The following is a 24,976-nucleotide window of genomic DNA, read 5'->3' as shown; positions in this document are numbered from 1 at the left end:
TACTCTTGTTTGTAAACTATACTCTGTTCTTGTTAATAATCAATAAAAATAAAAAAAAAACTGCTGGAATTCTAATAGAGGAGAAGAAGAGGAGAGCTAGTTCAAGATGAGCATTTAAGGTTAAAACTTACATAATTTTCAATTTTTTTATTATATGTGTTATGTAGGTAGGGTGTGTCTCAATCAGTTCCCTAGCTCCCGAGCTCGTGAATCAGTATATCGTGTATACGAATTCGGGCACTGATAAGGACAGTAAAAGATGCTGGTTCACTACACATTGGGACACTTATGACTCTATTTCCGGCGACGTGACAACGGCCTCATTGTACAACATCACTACTGGTATTTATGAACAACAACAGAGCTGATCTTTTCTGACATTACTTGTAATGTTATTTAACGTATTACTGCCCTCCACAGGTCAAAGTTAGAACTAATTTTTATATGCAATATGCAAGTTCAATAGTATATAACAATTAGTTCAAACTTTGACCTGTGGAGGGCAGCAATACACTTAGCAGTGTCTACACTGCTGGAATTCTAATAGAGGAGAAGAAGAAGAGAGCTAGTTCAAGATGAGCATTTAAGGTTAAAACTTATATAATTTTCAATTTTTTTCAGAAAATGAGCAATGATTTCACTAGATAAGACCCTTATTTCTCATCTGGGATCGTGTAGAACAATTTGAAGCTGCAGTGAAACTAATTTTGACCTTCAATTGTTTGGTGCCCATTCAAGTCTACTATAAGGAGAAAAATCCTGGAATGTTTTCATCAAAAACTTTAATTTCTTTTCAACTGAAGAAAGAAAGACATGGACATCTTGAATGACATGGGGGTGAGTAAATTATCAGGAAAAGTTTATTTAAAAGTGAACTAATCCTTTAACCAGCTATTAAAGCTCTTACTAGGCATACTACAAACTTTCAGGCAGGTGTATTACGGCAAGTTGGAGCTAAACTCTGCAGGACAGTTGGCCCTCCAGGATTGAGTTTGGATACCCCTGTCTTCTAGGATAACATAGTGTCCAAATTCTCATCTGCAGATTATTGTTAGCCTACAGTATTATAAGTTTTTCGACATCCTACATTTTTTGACATACTGCTGTTTACATAGTGTGTAGTAGGGAAATATGCATATTTGAGTTTCTAAAGCAAATTCTACAGTTTTTATCCAAAGGATGTATTTTAGAATGGATGCAGTCTGTCATTGTATAACTGGTGTTAATTTGGGTGTTAAAGTGTTTATTATATTATTATGGTGCACAGATGTTCGCAATGGAACGCACACAGTTTCAGCCTTGTGCGTGTGCTCTCCTGTGCAGTATCTTGATTCAGCACTTGCTGTCTATTGATCTATGGAAGTTGCTGATTTGTTCTGCCTGAACTTTGATTCAAAAACACAGACTCTGCAAGAGAGAGCGGCGTATAGGTCTGAGCTGCAGCACACTAGAACATCGAGTCATTATCGTCACTTTGTACCTGCATTTTATACAGAAAGTGCTTGCAGAATTTTTTATTTTATTTTTTTTTACACAAGATTTTAACTCTGTACCAGTGGGAAATGGGAAAAGACACATGCTGTTCTCAGTTTCCACTGACACAGAGAGAGAGAGAGAAAAGCTAAAAGGGAGAGATGACTAGAGAGGATGAGGATGATAGAACTGAATTATGAAACAGTTCAGAATAAAGCTGAAATCTGTGGTTCTTCTCAGCCAGAATGGGATGAAGGGCCTAAATGGGCTTCACATACACTGCACGGTCAAAAGTATGCAGACCCCTGATTTGACTGAACGGATCTGTTATTTCAGATGTTTAAAGGGCAAATGTCTGCGTGACATCAAGCACATGGCCACTTTACTGTTTCATGTCATGTACCTGGTCTCTTTTTCACCTGCAGGTGGTTTGGCTCTGGCGTTAGTGCAGTTTTTTTACGTAAAGTATCTGGTCTTGTTTGGAGCTGTGTCTTTGCTCGTCAAGTTGGACGGACTGGAGCCGCCCACGTTACCACGGTGTGTCAGCATCATGTACAGCTTCACTGGGATGTGGAGGTAAATATACACACTTCTGTGTCCTGTCAAACTTCAAAAGCTCTGACCTTTGACTTCTAAGACACTGTGTCCTATTGCTGGAAAGATTTTGAGGTGGTTCAACTGTCATCTGCAGTACATTTGTGAAACAGCAGGGGGCAGAGCTATGCTGCAGTTGCTTTAATTGATTTAAAGCAGTGATATGATTGGAAGAGGTTTAAGACTCACTTACACCATCTACAAGCACATTACAGGAGAGTAACAAGGTTCATGCTTTCTGTTTAATGTCACAAACATCTTAACTCAAATGTATGGGATTGAGTGTTCGGCTTCTCTGATGGAGTTGAGCTCTCTGACGTCTCGTGAGAGGATGTAGAACAGGCTCATACATGCAGGCTTCCTCCCAGACAATTGTATTTTACTCTAAAAGCTTGAATTCTTGATGAAGGTATACAGCATTTCAACTTGAATAGTCTGGAATGGTCTCCTAGGCAACACCAGTCTGGAAACAGCTGTCTTTTGTCTGACAGTCTGTTTTTTTACATTCTTTAAACTTGGTAGAATGTGTGTATTATTGCTAATTTGTTGCCTTCTATTTGTTACTTTCATAAATCCATAGTACAAAAAGGACTATGGATGTACCATGGCCTTGTGGACATTGTACAATGGAAATAATATGTTTTAGACATAAGTGTGATGGTAATGCCATGCATGGTATTCTTAGATGTACCTCAGAGTTCCATGTAAATACAATGGCATATGAATATAGTAATTACATAGTATATCAATATGATAGGATACCATGGTACTTAGGACCCCCTTGAAAATGAGATGTTACATCTCAAGGGGCTATCCTTGCAATACATTCAGATTCAATGATAATTGTTTAAGGATTGTTCATATCTTGCACACAGAAATAAATAAAATGATTGAATGATTATTATACAATAATTTTTTTCTACAATAACTATTTGATAAAAATAAACAATATTGTGAAATATTATTAAAATTTTTTATTTTAATATATTTTAAGATGTCATTTATTCATGTGATGGCGAAGCTGAATTTTCAGCATCATTACTCCAGTCTTCAGTGTCACATGATCCTTCAGAAATCATTTTAACATGCTGATTTGCAACTCAAGAAACATATCTCAATATTATTAGTGTGCTGCTTAATATATTTGTGATAATTTTTTCTGGATTTATTGATGAATAGAAGAGCAGCATCTATTTGAAATAGAAATGTAACATTTATTATTGTTTTTATTGTTACTTTTGATCAGTTTGACCCTTCGCTGGGAGTTTGATTGACAGGCGATCTAACCAATCATAACGCTGAATCTGTCATTTTGTCTGACAAAGCAGTCAGGGGAGTTAGTAGATTTATGTCGGTGGACTTGAACTTGAAAAATGGTGTGTATTGACGTCTTTCTGCAGTTGAAACAACATTACTTCTATGCTATAAATGAATTGGTAGGAATAGATGATCGGTTCACGAGCCGCTTGAACTGAGGCGCTACGGCGATCTGTCACGACACATTAAAGAGCCACAAAATGGTATTTATTGTTTAAATTTCTTTAAAAATGATAAAATGTGAAATTTGAGACTTTGTTTCATATAAAAAGTAACCTGCTCTGTCTTGTCTGTCGACGCGTTGTCAGTGTCCTCTTTGCATCGCAATGTATTTTTCACTGCGTGAGAGAGCAGCCTGGATAGTCGGACATAGCAACTGTAACTAAAGGGGGCGGGTCTTTGCGAACGGTCAATTAGATGCGTCCATGTTGAATAAAAGTATTAAATTCTTTACAAAACTCTTACTGGCTTCAATCTTTTGAACAGTAGTGTATAAATAATATATGTAATGATAAAATAATGATAAAAAATATATTAAACATCATGATTGTAAGGTTCTGAAAGCTTTATCATTATTATCTATTATTATTATTATTATTATCTTTATCATTTATCATCATTATTTTACAGTAGTGAAAATAACTAACTGTAATAACTTTACAAACCATATCCACCATGGTATTTTTTTTTTTTTTGTATTTATCTGCTTCGCATCATAATACACACAGGTTTAAGTTATTTTTCTTAACCCAGCGGATCATTGTCACTCATCGTCACGTGGATGGAGTGACACTATCTTGTGTAATCGTGCATGTTTTTAGTGTATCAGCAGATCTGCAATGCAGACAGCTGCTAAAGCTCTGAGAGCCGGAAAGGTTAAGCACTAGTGTGTGTCTCAGAGTGGTGTTGAAGGTGATGGAGTTTAGAGTGTGATAAATGAGAGCTGTAAGGAAACAGATGAATGCTGGAGACTTTAGCAGGACCTGCTGTAAGACCCCGTCTGGCTTCAATCCCACACGGAACAACAGAGCACAGCTCCTCTGAACCTGATAGAGCACACACACACGCACACACGCATGCTTTTTCTAACAGCTCAGCAAAGCCTCATCACACTCACACACACTGATATACTTCAAAATCCTGCTCACATGCTCATCTCTGTTTAATGGTTCCAAACAGCCGGATGCAACATACTGTATCACATGGAGACAGTACCCCATACTGCAGGACAGCAAAGTCTCTGATTACAGTGAAAATGTCCTACAGGGAGTGAATGAGATTGAGAACAACAGAAAGCGGGAGAGAGAGAGAGCCTGAGATGTTGCTATTGACTGCAGTTAAATCAGGAGATTTTCTTAGTGTGTGTGTGTATGTCTGCACACGAGTATTGCTGTTTGTGCATGTGTGTGATTTAGTACAGTCGGTCACTATCATGGGCTGGGTTTACGGGCCGGCGGTTGAGAGGTTTATAGGTTGCTGTAAAAAACTGTTCATTTAGTCTGGCATCAACACACTCACACTTTACCATTTTGCCGACTCCTGCTGATAGCTATCTGATCACAATCAAATTGATCTATTGTTTTTATGGGTCAATGACACAAGGCTCTTTATTCTAAATCTATTGAGTTATTTCAAATTGATGCTATTTGTTTTCTTAATGCATGTTACTAGTCTTATTTATCCATGCATTTTTTTCTCTTACAAAAATGGTAAGGTTTTGTTAACCCTAAACCAAGATACACAGTATATATACACTGATATAAATTGAAACATGTCAAATATACAACTGTCCTGATAAAATAATGAAGAAAAAAAGCCTCATTAAAAGATAAAAAAATAAAACATTCAGTTTGGAAAAGTAAATAAGCCTTATTTATAAATATATAAATAATTCATGGTCTGTGTAAAAATACAAACATATTCAAAACATTATTGAAAATGATTAATATAATATGAGCATACTTGCATGTGTGTATATATATATATATATATATATATATATATATATATATATATATATATATAGCAACATGTTTCTTGAAAATCATTTTTCAGAACGATTAGATTTCCTTTTTTTTTTTTCTTCCCTTTATTGTGACCATTCATTGTCATCATTAACCCCAATACTAAACTGATATTTTCTGTCCTTTCCTGTCTCTAAACAACCCTCACTCATGTTTATATTTTCATTAGGATATTATTTAGTTTAAGACATTTTCCTCATGGGGGCCGTTAGCTGGTGTTTTATTACCCTTTTTATGACCATAGGTCTCCACAATGTAGGCACAACCTGGCTCGCTTGCTCACTCGCGCACACACACACACACACACACACACACACACACACACACACACACACACACACACACACACACACACACACACACACACACACACACTCAGTGAGAACAACAAGGCCAGGTTTTATCCAGATCGTCAGCTCACCTGTTGTTTAGTGTGGTCACAATGAAACACTGTCTGAACTGTGGGAAGTGTTTATACACAGTTCTGTCAGGCCTGCTTTGTCAGATGATTTCTGAAGTACAGAAGCCCAATCTGAAGGAAACTGCAGGATATTGAGTGAATCTGTTCCAACGTGTATCTCACTTTCAGCATCATGAATCACCATCTGACTCACAGAGCTCATGAATGACACCAGACATGAGATCCCAGATCAGTTTGTTCTCTGCATCTGTTTATATAGCTTCTTGTTTATGTGCCACACGCATCTAGTAGAGTCAAATTGGCATTTCAGAGGGATTGCTTTCTTGCAGAAGCTTTACTACTGTGGTGATTTAGGCCTGAAATATACAAACAGACTGTAGTGTAGTGATTCCTAAGCAAGGAATTTAGATTTCTAGCATTATTAAACCTATAAAAAAGAAAAAAACAATAGGTTAAACATAACCAATTGTCTTTTTTCAGTTCTTTTTTTAAGTGCGTATTTGTGTTGATTTGTAGCAGAAATTTTACTACATTGTAATTTTAATAATTATTTAATGATGATAACAAAGCACATCATTCAATTTAATATTTCTGGTTTAGTGTTCGTAAAGGGCTTCTTGAGCCTTACCGATAGTAAGAAAATTATGATTAAAGTGTTGTTTTGGATGAATTATGAATGTATGTACAACAGGACAACAAATGCATTGACTAAGCATGTCTCCACATAATGGTTTATTCATATAGAGTGAAATTACTTGTGCTTTATCTGTTCTCCTGGCCTTCCCGGATGACTTTATTTCCCCAGAGCTGAAGCAGTTTTCATCAATAGCTGTTAATGAATGCTGGGAAGTGCTGGAATGAATCAAATGGTCCTGGACAATCTTATTTAGGAGTCATTATGTATCGTAGACCCCAGACCCAATCCATTTACCTCCAGACACTCTCTCGCTTTTGTTTTGTCTCTCTCTCTCCAGATGGATGTTTTTGTCAAACTGAATATTTTGATAGTTTCTTTAGGCTCATGAAAACTTAATGTCAGTGCTTTCTGACATGTTAGCAACCATCTGCTTGCATGTGATGTTTCTCCTCATACAGGCCTGTTTTTAGAAGCAAGCGGCGCCAACTCTTTACTGCTGTCTCTGGGGTCTGGGTGAATTTGGACTCAATAAGCGACAGACTGAACTACATATGAAAGCCTTATGGCCACAAAACTGTCTGTTGGTTTCAGATTCAGATCATGCGTTTGCTCTAATTGGATGAGATGGTGGTTTCTCTAGAAGTATCCATATCATTGTCCACTTCCCCACCCCTTTTTTTTTTTACTGTGAATTTTAAAATTAAAAATGTGACCAGTCCATTCGTTCACCTGTCCTTACCAGTTGATCTATAGCATAATGTCAGTATGAGGGAGGAGGGATGAAATGTGGATAGATGGATGACTAGAAGTAAAGTGAGTATAACAATAAGAGAATCTGTGGCTATAGTGATGACCTGAGGACGTCTGTTCACACCTGCTCAGAGGAACAGGAGGAAGAGAAAGTCCTGCAGAGAAACAAATTGAGAGTTACAAAGGGCTAAATCGATATTCTTGCTGTCATGATGGTTTGACACAAACTACATGTCAAAGAGCAAAAGAGAAACTCTGCGTGATCTGTGAAACTAGAAAGACCTCAGTGTGGCTTTATATTGTTTGTTTGATACAGTATTAGATAAAGTCGAGATTTAATCCTGTTCTATGTGTAGTTTCTAAAAAACACGCTATTGTGAACTATATATATATTTTTTTAAATCATTTCAGTCAACTTAAACATTATTTATTTATTTATTTATCTTTTATTCATGTAATTTATATTTAATAATTTATATAATGATAATTTAAATTATTATGTATTTTATTTATTTTTATTTAATTTATAATTTTATTTATTTTGATATTAAATATTTAGAAGTAAATGTATTTATATATTTTTTATCATACATATATATATATATATATATATATATATATATATATATATATATATATATATATATATATATAGTTAAATAAATAAATATATACATACATATATATACATTAAAAAACACACATATTATATAGAATTATATATATTATTAGCTAGTGTTTTACTACCCTTTTTACTACGCTCATAAAGTAAATGTGTGTGTGTGTATATATATATATATAATTTATTTTTGGGATTTATTTGTTAATATTTTAATTTATATTTTTAAGCTGCAGTCTGTAAATTTTGCCTCTTTGTCACCATCTCTGTTTGAAACCTGCAATAGCAGTTATTTGCGGAATTATCATCTTTACGTGTGTTGTGCATCGGCACGGCTCCTCAGCGCGGATGAATCTAATGTTTGCTATCAGTCACCACATCAGTGTGGATATTGTGCTTTGGAATCACAGATTCTACGCTTGGAAGTATGGCAAGTTATAATGTTCGGAAAATGTCATCTGAACAAGTAGCTAAGTAACATGTCTGCCACTTTTGTTCTGACCAACAGAAAAAAGCATTACAATAAATCACGCAGCTGCCAATAGTGATTAAATCTAACTATCGCTTATCGCTTAGATCACGTCAAACCATGCAAATTATTATTATTGTTATATTTTGTTCTCAAATTGTTAATGTTAACATCAGCATTGCGTGACTATATGTATTTAGTGTGTATTAGTGTTACCTGTAGATTTCAATTTCTGTAGCCACTCCGACCACAGTCTGAAGTCTTTTGCTTCTGACTATGGGTGAATCCAGTTGTCACTGATTGTCATTTGGCCCTTTCTGGATTACAATCCACCATCAAAACGATAAGTTGTGAAAAACGCTATACATGATCCTCCGCCCGTAGCATCATCAAATGCCATATACATGCCTACAAGCTGGGACTCCTTCTCTATAGAAACAGACGGGACGTAATGAATGCAAAGATGAGCGGCTGCATGCTCGAATTTCCTGTGGAAACCCACCAATAACATTTGAATTAGGAAACATTTTTACAAGCTTACCATTGTGAATCGGAGGTAAGGAGATAGTTTTGAACACTGGCTGGTTATGTACTTGCTCAAATTGATTTTGGATCATTTTTAACTAAAAAAAAAAAGTTTTGCACTGCAGCTTTAATTAAAAAGCCCATACCTAGGGAACAAAATATCATACAGACTTCCCCCTAACATCCACCCCAAAACACCCTAGCAACTACATAGCAACACACTAAAACCAATTTGAACACTTTATCAACCACATAGCAATGCCCTGACAATCACCTGACCAGTGACACACTAGCATTGTGATGGTGAGTTTTGCATGGGCAAAAATAAAGATAGTTTCATATGACTGCATGAATATTATTTCTGCCTCCCAGATCAATATGAGTCTGATTTTGTGTGTTCTAGACCTGCCACAAAACCCAGTGTCAGGCTACAGCTCAACTAGACAAACGGCAAAACTGTTCTGGGATCAGCCGCTTTGAGAACATGTCTCCCGGTAATAGACTGTTTCACCAAATGCCAGCATTTGCCCCTAGAGATTCATTAAAATGGTTTCCTCAAGCATCTCATTTATGCAGATTCTCTTCTCTTTTTGTCTGTTCTGGATGTTGACTGATTAAACAGATGTTTGTGTGGTGTCATGTTCTACAGAAGTGTGTGTTACCTCAAACCATCTGTGTTTAACCCCTGAGCTCACTCATTACTGTCTTTTGCTTTTCAGACACTTTGACGTGGGGCTTTACAAATGGCTCATCAGGTACGGTTCCTCAGTTTCCTCTTATTTTGTGTGGGTGTGCGAGAGAGAGGATGATATTTTGTACTGCTATGGACACGGTTTTCTTTTGTTGCAGACTGAAAATCACATAATAATCATAATCAAAAAACAATCACAAGAACAATTACACATTTCTGATACATTACTCTAGCATAATAAACTGGCAGTCTTGCATCCCTTTCCTTTTGTTCTTGCTAGATTCATAAATTTTTTTTATACGCTCTCACATTCTCATTTTAGTTTTTAGGAAATTTACTGATACAGAATACACAAATGAGACCTTTTATGAGGTTCATATTTAGCAGCAACCACTTTTCTTTTAAACAGCAAAACCATTATTACATTAGCATACTTACTAGTTGAAGATAAATGCAAAAATTAGGCAATTATCCATCAAAAAGGAGAATGTTGCTGTTGTTGCATTGTTAAATGTGTTTTGAGCCATTAATGTACAGTTCCTAATGCACCTATGATGATCCACAGATTTAGCGCAGTGGAAAAGACTGACATAAATAGAATAGTCTTGTAAAGAATATCATTTCACCAAATTACTCATTTACATTTAAAAATACATGCAAATAAGTATATATTTTGGCTCAAAATTACCCAATTTTATGCAGATGAGCTTCATAATAGGGTGTGTTCCACACACTCAAGCCATCGCTGTTACTGCAAACTGGCAGTCTGTAATGAACAGTTTTTATTTCAGCAAGACACAATGGATAAATTTGGCAATGGTCATGATTGGTCACCCAAGAATCCAGAAACACGGCTCAGCTCAGGCTCTCGCCGCTGAAAATGTTCTGCTGTTTGATTGCAATCTTTTTAAAAGTAGTTCTCTGTTTTTATGCCAAAGAAGACCATTTTTCGTTTTCTGTGATTTGGTTTACACTCTGATAGGCAGAATGTGATGAATATTATCATTTTGATGGTGCCTTTTCCATGCCTTGCAAAAAATCTTTAGAGATATTTAAAATGCAGTTGCTGAATGCTTCCAGAAATACCTGATGTCTCAGAGTATCAAAGTCTCTGATAATTCCTTAAAGGATTAGTCCACTTTTAAATACACTTTTCCTGATAAATTTACTCACCCCCATGTCATCCAAGATGTTCATGTCTTTCTTTCGTCAGTCGAAAAGAAATGAAGGTTTTTGAGGAAAACATTCCAGGATTATTCTCCTTACAGTGGATTTCAATGGCTACCAACAGGTTGAAGGTCAAAATTTCAGTTTCAGTGCAGCTTCAAGGGCTTTAAACGATACCAGATGAGTAATAAGGGTCTTATCTAGCGAATCGATCGGTCATTTTCGAAAAAAATACAACCGTTTATGCTTTATAAACAAAATATTGCCTTGAACGTACTTTCCGCTTCCGCATTCTTCATAACGCTTATGCTGAATGTCCTACGCCTTCCCTATTCAAGTTACGGAAAAAAACGAAACTGGCGCCGCGTTCGTTCTGTAAGTATGAAGAATGCGGAAGCGGAAAGTACGTTCAAGGTGATATTTTGTTTATAAAGCATAAACGGTTGAATTTGTTTCGAAAATGACCGATCGATTCGCTAGATAAGACCCTTATTACTCATCTGGTATCGTTTAAAGCCCTTGAAGCTGCACTGAAACTGTAATTTTGACCTTCAATCTGTTGGTAGCCATTGAAATCCACTGTAAGGAGAAAAATCCTGGAATGTTTTCCTCAAAAACCTTCATTTCTTTTCGACTGACGAAAGAAAGACATGAACATCTTGGATGACATGGGGGTGAGTAAATTTATCAGGAAAAGTGTATTTAAAAGTGGACTAATCCTTTAATGTTACAGATATTCCATATAGCTAATAGTCTGGTACAGTAGAATGGTGTTTTACTTTACATTATGGGCTGTTAGCATGTAATGTTGGTGATGAAGCATAATATTTTAAGTGTTTTATATGCGTTTGTATAAGCCTCCATTATATTTAGTAAGCATGAGTGGTAACTTTGCTGGCAGGAAGTCAGTCAAATCATTCTCCAGAGCAACTGGACAGATGTTTTCAAGCTACCACTTTTGCTTTAATTATGTTTTACTTTGTGTATAAATACTCTCAGGGACTGGAATAGGTTGATTCAATATGGAAACCCTTCAAAAAAAAAAAAAAAAAAAAAACCTCTTCAGGTCCTGGCGTAACCTTGTATGCTCAGCTGTTGCATTTCCTGACACAGTTATTCATATTCTAATGTCCTCCAGCTGTATGGAGAGATCATTGTAGAGGTTTTGGAGAGACAGAGAGCTCTGGTTGTGTTTTTTTTTTTTTTTTTTGTGCTGGGTTTGGTATTGTCAGTCTTTGGCAGGGCTGCGATCTCCACAGACAAAAGATGTTTGATCAGGGTTGTATTAGCATGTATTTTGCATGAAGAGCATCTTATTCTATCCCATGCTGGAAATTCGCCAGTCTGTGTGAATATGTACATTGGAAATGAATATTACATGTGCTGCTGCTTGACACAGACTCAAAAGTCCATAAATTATTTCCTATTTTATTTGGGAACGTCAGGGCAAGTGATAAGACACTAAGATTAATTGTCTTACCCACAAATTGTTGGAAATTAGCCAAATGTAAGCAAAAGCACTACTTAAAAAGCCACTGCTGTTTCAGAAAATCATTAAAGACAGAACAAAGTTTTTATATGGGAAGATATGTGATGGGTCGCAATGAAACACGAGTTGCATGGTGATGCTCCAGAGCTGTGTCTTTGAAAATCTGCTGAGAAATATAATAATAAATGAATCTTTACCACAGTGAATCAAGAGGTGTCTTTGTGTGAGGAGCCTTTTTAGCTGCTTGTATTGCTGATCTTCTTCACAGTGAAAAGTCATTTAATGCTAGAGAATATTGCAGAATGGCTTGCTTCCCACAAATGAAAAGTTATCTAAAGAGGAATGATTATATGTTATTTTTGAACAAGACAACGCTCCTGCCCAACTTGCAAAGACAACCAAGAAGTGGCTTGAGAAGCTGAGAACAAGTCCATCAGTTTTATGTTTTGGCCTAGTCAAATCTAGTCCAGATTTGAACCCTATAGTGAATATTTAGTCTCACATTAAAATCAAACGAACTGGGAAACATTTTTCAACTACTCATGAACTGTTTGAAGCCAAAAAACATTGAGTGGAACAGCATTGACTTCTTCCTGTAAAAAGCTGTCCTCAAATTGGCGAAGGCTATCCCATGCTACCAAGTTACTTTATCTACAGTATTTGTGCAATTCCAGCTAATTTCCTGACCAGTGATTCATGATTAAAGTGGTTAAGACTAGGGGTGTAACGATACGCTCAGGTCACGATACGATACGTATCTCGATACGGAGTTCACGATACGATACGTATCACGATATTTTGAACAAAATGAAACTGAAATTCAAACAAGATTTATTAAAAACACTAATAATTAATTAACAACAAATAAAATTCCTTGTTGTACATACAAGATCACATTTCAATAAAATAAATAAATATAAAATTTTAATAAAAACCTTCTGTATTCAAATTAACAGTTGAATAGGGCTGTCTGTCACTGAAAAAAAATGTTAAATTTAACATGAACTTAGAATTATGAATAGGGGCCGTTCACATATCGCGTCTAAAAGCGCGTGGAAGGCGCGGCCGCACCGCTTCTCCTTCTTTCCAAAGCGCTTGCGCTCCTGTGGCGTCGGTCGTTGCTATGCAACCATGAACTGAGCTCTCCAAGAGGATCAGGATGTTTCTGCAAAGGATAAATGATTTCTAGCCCTTGCATTAGTTTTACTACGAGATATATTGATGGAGATAAGATATAAAAACCACCATGTACAGCTATGATCAGCTGTTCGGCTGAGCTTTTGATGTTTTGTTACGGAAAGGCCATAGCTGATCGGTTGATTCTTGTCACACGACCTGCGGTGCGCTTGCGGCATTCTGAGAAGTTGGGAATTGCATGCGCGTCGCGACCGCGTTGATCCAATTATGAGCGCGCCTGCCGCGCAGCTACATTTGAAAATAATAACTGACTTGCACGCGGAAAAGACGCAATATGTGAACGGGCCCACAGAACTTCTTAAAGCAAAGCATCGCAAGCGTCTTTTGCTTTTCTGTGAGCACAGCTGTTGCTGTGCACTGCGGTGAAAGAAAGCCACGACTTTTCTCACGCGACCATGCAAGAGACTGACATGAGAAACGTTTAAACCTTGCAAGATTCAATGTGTGCCCGAAACACTTACTGAACTAGAGAGCTGATTAAGACACACCATCTACGATAAATCGTTACACCCCTAATACTTATAGTAATTTAAAAATGTGGTAGCATTGGATCTGGACAGGAAGGATAACTCTGGGAGTTGGAAGGGGTGTGTCGCGATTCTGCCTTCTCACATCGCGATACAGGTTCGTGGACCTGCGTATCGCGATTTCGGTTTCATATCGCATATCGTTACAGCCCTAGTTAAGACCATTAAAAGACCACTAAGTATTTTGCTTTTTTTGGCTTGGCCTATTTTTTTTGCTCAAGATTTTTTTTTTTATTATTATTGGTTGCTGTTGGATATTTAATTGTGGCTCATTTCCTCTATTTTATTTGTAAATGGCATTTTCCACCATCTAACATTCACTTAAAGTTAATGTTTAATAAACACAATGATAATTTAATAACACTGTTAATAGTAATCTTTAGCCAATCTCAAAATGAATATCAATTTTTCATGCTGTACATTGTTGTGATGCCCAAATTCACTTTTTAATTTTTTATTTATTTAGACAAAATAGTGTCAAATTTTAATATCTGCTATTTTTCAGTTATCAGCCATACCATTAAATAATTATTCCCTTATATGTATCAATCAGAATTTATATTATTATTATAATATATCAGAATAAATATTTTGCATCCCTTTACAATAAATGTTGAACATTATGTTCACAATAAATAAATCTTCAATACTGTTAAATATTATGGAGGATTAGAGGAATTAATTTACTGATTTGGTCAACTTGACTTTTTCAGTGTTAAAGGGTTAGATCACCCAAAAAATGAAATTTCATTCATCTTCAGAACACAAATTACGATATTTTTGATGAAATCGGAGAGATATCTGACTCGTCCATAGACAGCAATATAATCAACACTTTCAAATGCCCAGAAAGGTGATAAAGACATATTTAAAACAGTTCATGTGACTACAGTGGTTCAACCTTAATGTTATGAAGCGTCGAGAATACTTTTTGTGCACCAAAAAAACAAAATATCAACTTTATTCAATAATATCTAGTGATGGGCGATTTCAAAACACTGCTTCATGAAGCTTCAAAGCTTTACGAATCTTTTGTTTCGAATCAGTGGGTCGGAGCGTGTATCAAACTCCCGTGAACCATTGAAATTTTGAAATGCTTATGACGTAACGAAGCCTCATTTACTGAAATCACGTGACTTTGGCAATTTGATACAAGCTCCGACCCACCGATTCGAAACAAATGATTTGTTAAGCTTCGAAGCTTCATGAAGCAGTGTTTTGAAATCGCCCATCACTAGATATTGTTGAATAAAGTTGTTTTCTGAATCCCACCTATCAGAAAGCTGAGTTTGAATTTGAGTACGTTTAGTATTTGAGTATGATTAATAACCCCTTCATTGCGAAAACCAAAAGCATCTCTGTCTCTCTGAGCGTATCTTCTCCATCTTTCTCTCGCTCTCTTCCCCTCTCTCTCTCTGTTAAAATGTGTAGTGATTGCATTGTGGCAGAGAGAGCTGATCTGCATAATTGGAGTGTGAATGTGGGCTGTGTGTGTATGTGTGTGTGTGTGCGAGTGTTGCAAAGTGCATTTGGAGAGATCTTAATGTGCTTTTAAATGTGCAGTAATTGTGAAGAGCTGAGTTTTGGAGTGTGGAGATGTGGGTGAGGATCTTGTGACTCACTGCTGATCTTAAAGCATCCACAGACACACGCCACGCACCCCTCCTGTCGCGCTATTGTCTGCTTGAACGCCTCGCTTTCAGCCTGTTGAGTGTCATCTCCTGTCTATTGAAATGTGCTCACAACAATCAAATCATAGACGCAGTTCATATGAGCTTATATAAGGGCGAGAGAGGGCTGAGATTATACTGCGGTGGCCAAATAGGCAGAATGAGACCTTATTGTTTCGGTTCATAATGAAAATGCGCCATAAACACTTTTCTCAGCAGGGCAACGTCTACGCTTGGGCTTTACAAAGCATCTTATCAAAAGAAACGGAAACAGAATGCAAGAACCACTAGGGTTGTGTGGTATACCTGGTCCTGTACTAAAAAAGTACCATGATACCAACAATGTAGCATCATTTTGCAGATTTCATTACCTTACCTGGACAATAATGTGTTCAGTTCAGGAAGCGTGACATGAATTAAAAGGTAATGTGATTCATTAAGTGGATAAGTGTTTAAGTGCATTTTGACATTTATAACTATTTAATTTAGAAATTTATTTGTAAATCAAGTCCAAATAGGATGCTTAACAAAAGAAAGATTATTTTACACACTCTTTTTGTGGCAGAACATAATTATCATCAAAGCTCTGGAAGTAAAAAAACTCATATTAATGTAGAACTATTAATGGGAAGCCTGTCAGACGACGGTGGCAAAGCATGTTTGTTGCATATGTAAGTAAAGTTTGGGGAAAGTTGTTATATTATTTATCATTTATTATGATTATTATTATTACTATTATTTGGTGTTATTTCCAGTGTAAAACAGAATATACATAAACAGTATACAGGTGCTGGTCATATAATTCGAATATCGTGAAAAAGTTAATTTTTTTATTGTAAATTATTTTTTAAAAATGAAACTTTCATTTATACTAGATTCCCTACATGTAAAGTAAAACATTTCAAAAGTTTTTTTTTTTTTTTTTAATTTGTTGATTAGAGCGTACAGCTAATGAAAGTCCAAAATCCAGTATCTCAAAATATTGGAATATTTACATTTGAGTTTCGTTAAATGACCATCCCTACAGTATAAATTCCGGGTATCTCTTGTTCTTTGAAACCACACTAATGGGGAAGACTGCTGACTTGGCAATGGTCCAGGAGACAATCATTGACACCCTCCACAAAGAGAGTAAGTCACAGATGGTCATTACTGAATGTGGTGGCTGTTTACAGAGTGATGTATCAAAGCATATTAAATGCAAAGTTGACTAGAAGGAAGAAATTGGGTAGGCAAAGGTGCACAAGCAACAGGGATGACCACAAGCTTGAGAATACTGTCAAGTAAAGCCGATTCAAATACTTGGGAGAGCTTCACAATGAGTCAAATGAAGCCGGGGTCAGCGCATCAAGAGTCACCACACTCAGACATCTTCAGGAAAAGGACTACCAAGCCACTTCTGAAACAGAAACAACGTCAGAAGCTTCTTACCTGGGCTAAGGAGAAAAAGAACTGGACAGTGAACAGTGGTCGAAAGTCCTCTTTTCAGATAAAAGTAAATTTTGCATTTCATGTGAAATCATGGTCCCAGAGTCTGAAGGAAGACTGGAGAGGCACAGAATCCAAGCTGCTTGAAGTCTAGTGTGAAGTTTCTTAAGTCAGTAATGATTTGGGGGGCCGTGACGTCTGCTGGTGTTGGTCCATTGTGTTTTATCAAGTGCAAAGTCAATGCAACCATCTTCCAGGAGATTTTGGAGCACTTTATGCTTCCATCTGCTGACAAGCTTTATGGAGATGCTGATTTCCTTTTCCAGCAGGACTTTAGCACCTGCCCACAGTGCAAAAACCACTTCCAAGTGGTTTGCTGACCATGATATTACTGTGCTTTATTGGCCAGCCAACATGCCTGACCCCTGAATCTATGGGATATATTCAAGAGAAAGATGAGAAACAGTCGATCCAACAATATACAGATGATCTGAAGGCTCAATAGTGCCTCAGCAGTGCCACAGGCTGATCACTTCCATGCCACACTTCACTGATGCTGTAATTTGTGCTAGGAGCAAGTCATTTGCTGTAATATGTGCTGCCGACCAAGTATTGAGTGTACAAATGAACATACTTTAAAGAACTTGAACTTTTCTGTTTTGAAAATCCATTTTTTGATTGATCTTAGGAAATATTCTAATATTTTGAGATACTGGATTTTGGACTTTCATGAGCTGTACGCTCTAATCAAAATCAGTTTAAAAAAAAAAAAAACTTTTTAAAAGTTTTACTTTACATGTAGGGAATCTAGAATATCTGAAAGTTTCATTTTTAAAAATAATTTACAATAAAAAAATTAACTTTTTCACGATATTCTAATTATATGACCAACACCTGTATTATGTATAACAAAATTTTCATCAGTCACTCGAGACTGTTTAGGTTTTGTCCAAGGTATCTATTTAGTAAAGATACCGAGGACCAGAAGCTGTTTTTGGTATCATTCCAACCCTACTGACCACTCTAATCAGTTGTCAAGATGTCAAAACTTTCTTTAGAATATTATATTATTGTGATATGAATAACTGACGATTGAAGATTCTTAGCTTTAGACATGTCTCTTGAGAGTTTGAGCTTTTAGATAAAGAGAATGATGTATTCTCTGTGTAATCCTGTTCTGAGAGCAGAAGATTAGTGGAACTGTGGGAATTTCACAGTCAGATGAACAGAAGTTGAAAATGAAGTTGGGTGGTTGCATCTCATTGACTACCGCAATGCAGTTACTTCATTAAGTTGGTAAATGAAAAATGAAAGAAAGGGTAAATGAAAGCTGGCCTATACAGATAAAGCTACTTGATTATTTTCTGAGATATACGTTTATTGGGAAATGTGCAAACTCAGAGAGGTTTTGTTTGCCTTCACTCTTTAGTTTTTGGTTTTGTCAGTTAATATAAACATGAAAGTCTCAGTGGAGGTGAGCGCAGAGATTTCTCTCATGTCACAACTAATATAATTTTTTATCATGGTGTCTCATTAATATTTTTAAGTGTGAAATAATTATGGTAGTCATATTAACAGTGTTAATGTTAGATTAACCTTAATTTTTTATTTAGCTGTTCTGAATAGGCAGTTTTTTTTCTGTAAAATCTCTAAACATCTTCAAAACAAAAGATACATTTTGAATATATCTAAAATAGTTTGTTTTTCTTTGGCAAAAACTCATTGGCATATATCTTTCCATTATTTATTTTATTGCTGCTTGTTTACTGCTTGTTTTAAGCATAAACCTCACTAAATGTCATTGTGTACACTACTGTTCAAAAGTTTTGGGTTGGTAAGAATGTTTTTGAAAGAAACCACTTATGCTCACCGCTGCTGCATTTTTTTATTTAAAAACAAAAACAACAGTAATATTGTGAAATATATTGCAATTTTAAATAAGCTTTCTATTTTAAAGGGGACACATTATGCCCCTTTTTACAATATGTAAAAGGTGTCCCCAGAATGTGTTTCAGCTCAAAATACCCCACAAATAATTTATTTTACCATGTTGCAAATTTTCATTATTGAGTGGAAGCAAAAACATGCTGTTTTTGTGTATGTATCTTTAAAGTGATAGTTCACCCAAAAAGGAAAATTATGTCATTAATTACTCACCCTCATGTCATTCCAAACCCATAAGACATTCTTTCATCTTCGAAACACAAATGAAGACCTTTTTTGACGAAATCCGAGAGCTTTCTTTCAATTCATATGGATTAGTTTTATGATCTCTTTTTTAACTTTTTGAAGTGTCAAAGTGTCAGTTGTGTGGTTGTCTATGGAGGGACAGAAAGCTCTCAGATTTCATCAGAAAGATATTAATTTGTGTTCTGAAGAGGAACAAAAGTCTTATGGGTTTGGAACAACATGAAGGTGAGTAAGTAATGAAAGAATTTTCATTTTTGTTTGAAGTATCCCTTTAAATACAGATGAGCAGCTGCTCCCTGCCCCCCATCCAAAATAGTCCTGTGTCTTTACAGCTCATGCCTCGGATACTCTGCCAAAAACTAACAAAACACCTGTTTGGTTTTGATTATCATCTCTATCATGGTCATTCTCACATGACATTGCAGTTCTTCATCATCATGAATGTTTATTATTTGCATGCGTTTTAAAGCCATATCAGTTTAAGCTTCTGATATATATGGTTTTCTGAGCGCACACATCCGAAGCATACGCACAGAAAGCTGGCTGTCAGACGGTGCGCTGCCTCTGTCTTATTGTGCTTAAACTGTCAAATACACACAAGGCTATGTCAAAAACACACAAAGTTCTCATAAACACATTCGGTTATGTTGCAAACAGCAGGGAAAGAAATCGCGTGTATATGTGTGATGCGATCTGGGAAAACTCGTCGGATGTCGCGATGGAACGTTTCCAGTAGTCAAAAATAGGTTGAATGTCTTTTTTTTTTTTTTTTTTTTTTTTTTTTGTCAAAATTGGGTTTTCATTAAATTATTATTCTATAACATCTTGTCTATCATCTCTGAAAATATCTTGGCAAAATTTGCATGTTTAGTGCAGAAAAATAGTGATTTACAGTGGCAAGCTGAAAAGACCGTCTTTCTCTAACGTTACTTTTTAAGAACACCCGGCGGAGGTGCAAAAAAAATCGGCCATAGCTTTCTCTCTCTTAACAAAGACAGTTCACCTATCAAAATAAACCACATAACATGTAGAATGAAGGTGTGTTAATGCACATTTCCTGCCAGTCCTGTATAAACTGTGGCACGCAAAGATTTTATCGAGAACAACGGAGCTATAATGAACACACATGTTGTAATTATGTGTTTATTAGAGGTTGAATTCAAATCAAATACTGCCCATACTACTTCTGAATAGGATGTCTACTTCATAAAATGTATGAAAATATGGAAATATATGGTTCAGATTACTCAAATAATTAGAGGTGCCCTTAAATGGTCAGTAATGGAGCTTGGATGTCATCTAGTGAAAAAGTTTGGTACTGCGCCCAAACAAAATCTTACTGAAAGCTCATTTTTGAAATATTTCAAGCTAAATTTTGGAATGTTGGAATGTTTTTGGCTTTGATTTTTGTAATATATTATTATAAAATATAAACAATTATATTTTTACATTTTCATAAACTTAAACTTCTATAGTTTTTTTTATTATTTCCTAATTTATTTCACTTCTACAATAATCTGACAAGTGTCTTCTTTAAAACCTTAGGTCTATATTCCAAAGCATTCTTGAATTACAACCATTTATGTTTGGATAGTGCAGTTTCATGTCTATGTGAAAAAGGGGGTGACAGTTAATTAAACCTGTTTTTCTCAGAATTCTGTTCATGAAAATCAGAGCAATCAGCTGACTTCAGATAACCATAACTTTTGTTACAGACAAGCTATGAAAGAAGTAAAAACGGACTTCGAAAAGGTTCGAATATGGCTGTGATAGGTTAAATTTCACCATGTGATGGGTTTTCACAGATCAAATCATATATTAGATCTGTATATTAAAGTGACAGAAGCATAATATGCAATACCTACTGCTGTATATATATGTTAATATGAATCATATAACAAAAGAAAAAACAGAAAATCATTCAATGTTCCTGACTGAATAACTTTAGTAGCTTTAATAAGAACATATTTCTTACTTGAATGCTGCTGGTAAATGGTCTGGTGGGGAGATAAACATGGCGGACTGTGTATAGCTCACTTAGGGGAGGAGCTAAGCTAATAGGGCAGATTCCATCACCAGTCGTGAGTGGGGCCTGTTACATTGTGACGTCACATTGGAATGCATTCTCGAATGGCTCATTTTGAGATTTCAGATTTATAGGGAAAATAACAAACAGATTTTTACCACAATATAGGGTCATTGTTTAAACACACTGCGGACACATACTTATGTTCAAAACAATACAAAGAGAATTTTGCATAATAGGTCCTCTTTAATATATTTTAAAATGTAAATTATTCCTGTGATGACAAAGCTGAATTTTCAGCATCATTACTCCAGTCTTCAGTGTCAAATGATTTTTCAGAAATCATTCTAATATGCTGATTTGCTGCTCAAGAAACATTTCTTCTTATTATCAATGTTAAAAACAGTTGTGCTGCTTAATGTTTTTGTGGAAATTTTACGTTTTTTTTTTTCAGGTTTCTTTGATAAATAAGAAGCTCATGTAAATATCTTTACTGTAACCTTTGATCAATTTAATGTATCTTTGCTGAATAAAAGTATTAATTTTGTTCAAAAAATGTATGGGACAGTATCCACAAAAACCCATCTATCCTATTGGGGGTCCTATAGAGGAGAGACAGACACATGAATGTTGAAGAATAAAAATAGAAGAGCAGAGATTTTTTTTAAGTGAGATAAAATAAAGCAGAGTTGATCTTCTTCCTTGATCTCTACACACGCTGTCAGCTGGAGCCATGGTCAAGGGCTAATCTTATCCTCTTCACTATCTCTCTCTCACACACACAGATGAGTCAAGTCCTCCACTATCCCAACAGCCTCATTAGAACAGATTGGTGCTCTCTCAGCCTTGAAATGGAAACTCTACTATACTGCTGTAGTCGAGAGAGATCGGGTTTAGTTCAGAATTCTCTCTGCTGCTGCTGTCATTACTATTAGGGGAGCGGTAGCAGTTTAAAAGATAGTATATCATCTTTTTCTCTTTTTTTCATACATTTATCTATAACAGACAGAGAGAATGCCCCCCATGATTAAAATGGCTTAATAAACATTAAACAATGTCTTAATGCAATAGTTTTTTTTGAGGATTAAGGGGTTAAGGGATAGAAAACATCATTAACTCAATATTAAAACTACTTAATTGTTAATTGTCAAAGTAGGCTTAAAAGAACACTTTTTTTAGTAGTTCATATATGTGGTTTTGCTAAGCATATGTGTTTATATGTGTTTTTAGGTACATATATGTGCCGTTGGGTGGCTCACGTCATGGTGTGCTCTGGAAGATTGTCTCCACGGCGTTGGCGTTTGGGTTTGTGTGTTTCTGGCATGGTTGCCATGACTACCTGCTGTACTGGGCCCTGCTGAACTGGATCGGGGTCTTGGTGGAGAACGTTCTCGCACTCCTCTTCTCCTCTCATCCTCTTCATCACGTTATTGTGAGTTCACACAAACCCTATTTTGTTTAATATCGGCTTTAAATAAAGTTCAGTGTTTTAATGAAATAAATTGTTATAAGGTTACTCAATAAATGCCACATAGCACAACATTGATAATAACAAGCACTTTTGGTCTCGTCCAAGGTGTGCTGTCTGTCACCTCGGATGCAGAGGCGTGGCCTAGCTCTAATCTCCGCCTTCTCCACTGCTCTTCTGATTCTGTCCAATCTGTTTTTTCTGGGTGGGATCCATGTGGGTAGAATCTTCTGGAAGAGGGTGTTTGTCCAAGGTGGGTCATTTAAATGTATGCACTCTCTTACATACCATTTTTGAAAAAGAAGTACACTTTAGCATACTTTTAATAAGATTACTACAGAAATAATATACTTGAGTGAAAAAATTTACTTAATGTAAAATGTACTTAAGTATGAACAGATTTTCCCTTGCGGTGTTCTCGCCGTGTTTACGATTCTTTGCAGACTTTAGCCACTGCCTGCAATCTGCTGGATCCTTTACTGGAAACCGAAAGTAACTTACTCATGCTAAACATTTACTCTTTGAATTCTTGCACCCGGGAACAATACAAGTCAACACCATTATAACTAAAAATTTGCTAAGTACAGTAATTCCTACTAAAGCAAGGTGATACTTGACTCCAGTAAGCATATCCATAGTAGAATATGGCCTTAGACAGCAACATGCCCAGTGCATTATGGATGTTGAAGTTTTCCTACCTATTTGCCTATTTTGGGGCATCATTAACTATGCACCGATTCAGGCTGCGGCCCCTTTAAATCGCGCACTCCCTGCCCCTCAGTTATTATCACTACATCTGCCATTTTTCGCTATTGTTCTTGCTTGCTTACCTAGTCTGATGATTCAGCTGTGCACAGATCCAGATGTTAATACTGGCTGCCCTTGTCTAATGCCTTGAACATGGGCTGGCATATGCAAATATTGGGGGCGTACATATTAATGATCCCGACTGTTACGTAACAGTCGGTGTTATGTTGAGATTCGCCTGTTTTTTGGAGGTCTTTTATACAAATGAGATTTATATAAGAAGGAAGAAACAATGGTGTTTGAGACTCACTGTATGTCATTTCCATGTACTGAACTCTTGTTATTCAACTATGCCAAGGTAAATTCACTTTTTGATTCTAGGGCACCTTTAAGTACATTATATGTAATTTCATAATGACTTGATTGTCTTAAATAAGTTAAAAATATTAAATTTAAATGTTATATCAAAAAACACCCTACAGTGTTGTCATTAAATAATCAAAACATAATCAAATAAGTTTTTTTTAGAAATATACTTTTAAGATTTGAAGTACACTACAAGTGCACATTTAATACAGTTAAGAGCACTTCTTTTTTTACAAGGGTAGAAAGACATTCACACACATCATTGGGATTTTATTCAACCCCATCTGTAACAGCTGATTAGTCAACCACAGCTGCTGACAAAGCTTAAACTCTCTGAGAATGTGAAAGTTTTCAACCTTTTAATGTTTTATGGGTCATGTTAAGTCAGTAATTCAGAAGAAAACCTGTGTGGATTGGATTTCATCCAAGATCGAACCCAAAAGAGAGGAAATTAATTCGTGTCACTGTTTTGTGGTGCATATGAGATACAAATGATTTTATAAGATTGTTTCTAGGATTGGAGTGGTTTGTTATGAAATATTATTATTATTATTATTATTATTATTATTATTGCTTTTAATATTCAGTAGGGTATTTAATTTAATCCTCTAAATCAGGGGTTCTCAATGTTCCTCGAGGTCCACTTTCCTGTTTTGCTTCTACCCAAATCAAACACACCTGAACAAGCTAATCAAGCTCTTCAGGATTACTAGAAAGCTATACAGGCAGGTAATTTTGGTCCAGGTTGGAGCTAATCATCAGTTTTCAAGCTGTGAAGTTTATGCAGCTCCTGTGCTACTGCTGTTTATAACAAATTGTCTGAAATCAGCAAAATGTCTCAAACTTTTGAACCCCAATGTAAATCCGTTTGAAAATATCTTTGCAAAGTGCATCAAGATCTTGCTGATAGCTAATTGGGAGCATTTATTGACAGTTAAAGCACCAGTGGGCATCTGGACATTTATCTTTAAAGAGTTATAGAAAGAGAAAGACAGGTGATTGTCTGTCTGGAAGTTTCTAGAAACTGCTATTCATCCATTTGCCACCGGGTACCATAAACACCACAGAGCCTTAACAACGGTCGCCATGGTATCTTTCATTCTTGACATCTCTGAAAGGTAGCCATTGCGATCCCACCCACCCCCTACAGCAACTGTCAGTCAGACTCTGACGGAAAGGTT

At 36.0% G+C, this 24,976-nt stretch overlaps 1 protein-coding gene across 9 annotated transcripts in view; it reads left to right on the top strand.

Annotated features, from left to right (window-relative positions):
• Nucleotides 1–24,976, top strand: part of hhat (hedgehog acyltransferase) — a 50,065-nt gene that overhangs the window by 13,332 nt on the left and 11,757 nt on the right. For 8 of the 9 annotated variants that reach the window (XR_007184971.1, XR_007184970.1, XM_048191325.1 and 5 more), the window contains exons 8-11: nt 1,899–2,049; nt 9,549–9,584; nt 22,445–22,646; nt 22,791–22,935. Coding sequence is in view for 7 of the 9 variants with exons in the window: in XM_048191325.1 (XP_048047282.1) it covers nt 1,899–2,049; nt 9,549–9,584; nt 22,445–22,646; nt 22,791–22,935 (534 nt within the window). In the remaining 2 variants the exon portion in view is untranslated. The remainder of the gene's footprint in view (nt 1–1,898; nt 2,050–9,548; nt 9,585–22,444; nt 22,647–22,790; nt 22,936–24,976) is intronic. The other variant, XM_048191320.1, reaches the window with a different exon arrangement.

This window comes from Megalobrama amblycephala, linkage group LG5, assembly GCF_018812025.1.
Source record: "Megalobrama amblycephala isolate DHTTF-2021 linkage group LG5, ASM1881202v1, whole genome shotgun sequence".
In the NCBI taxonomy this organism is placed as follows: Eukaryota; Metazoa; Chordata; class Actinopteri; order Cypriniformes; family Xenocyprididae; genus Megalobrama; species Megalobrama amblycephala.
This window is presented reverse-complemented; position numbering and strand designations above follow the sequence as displayed.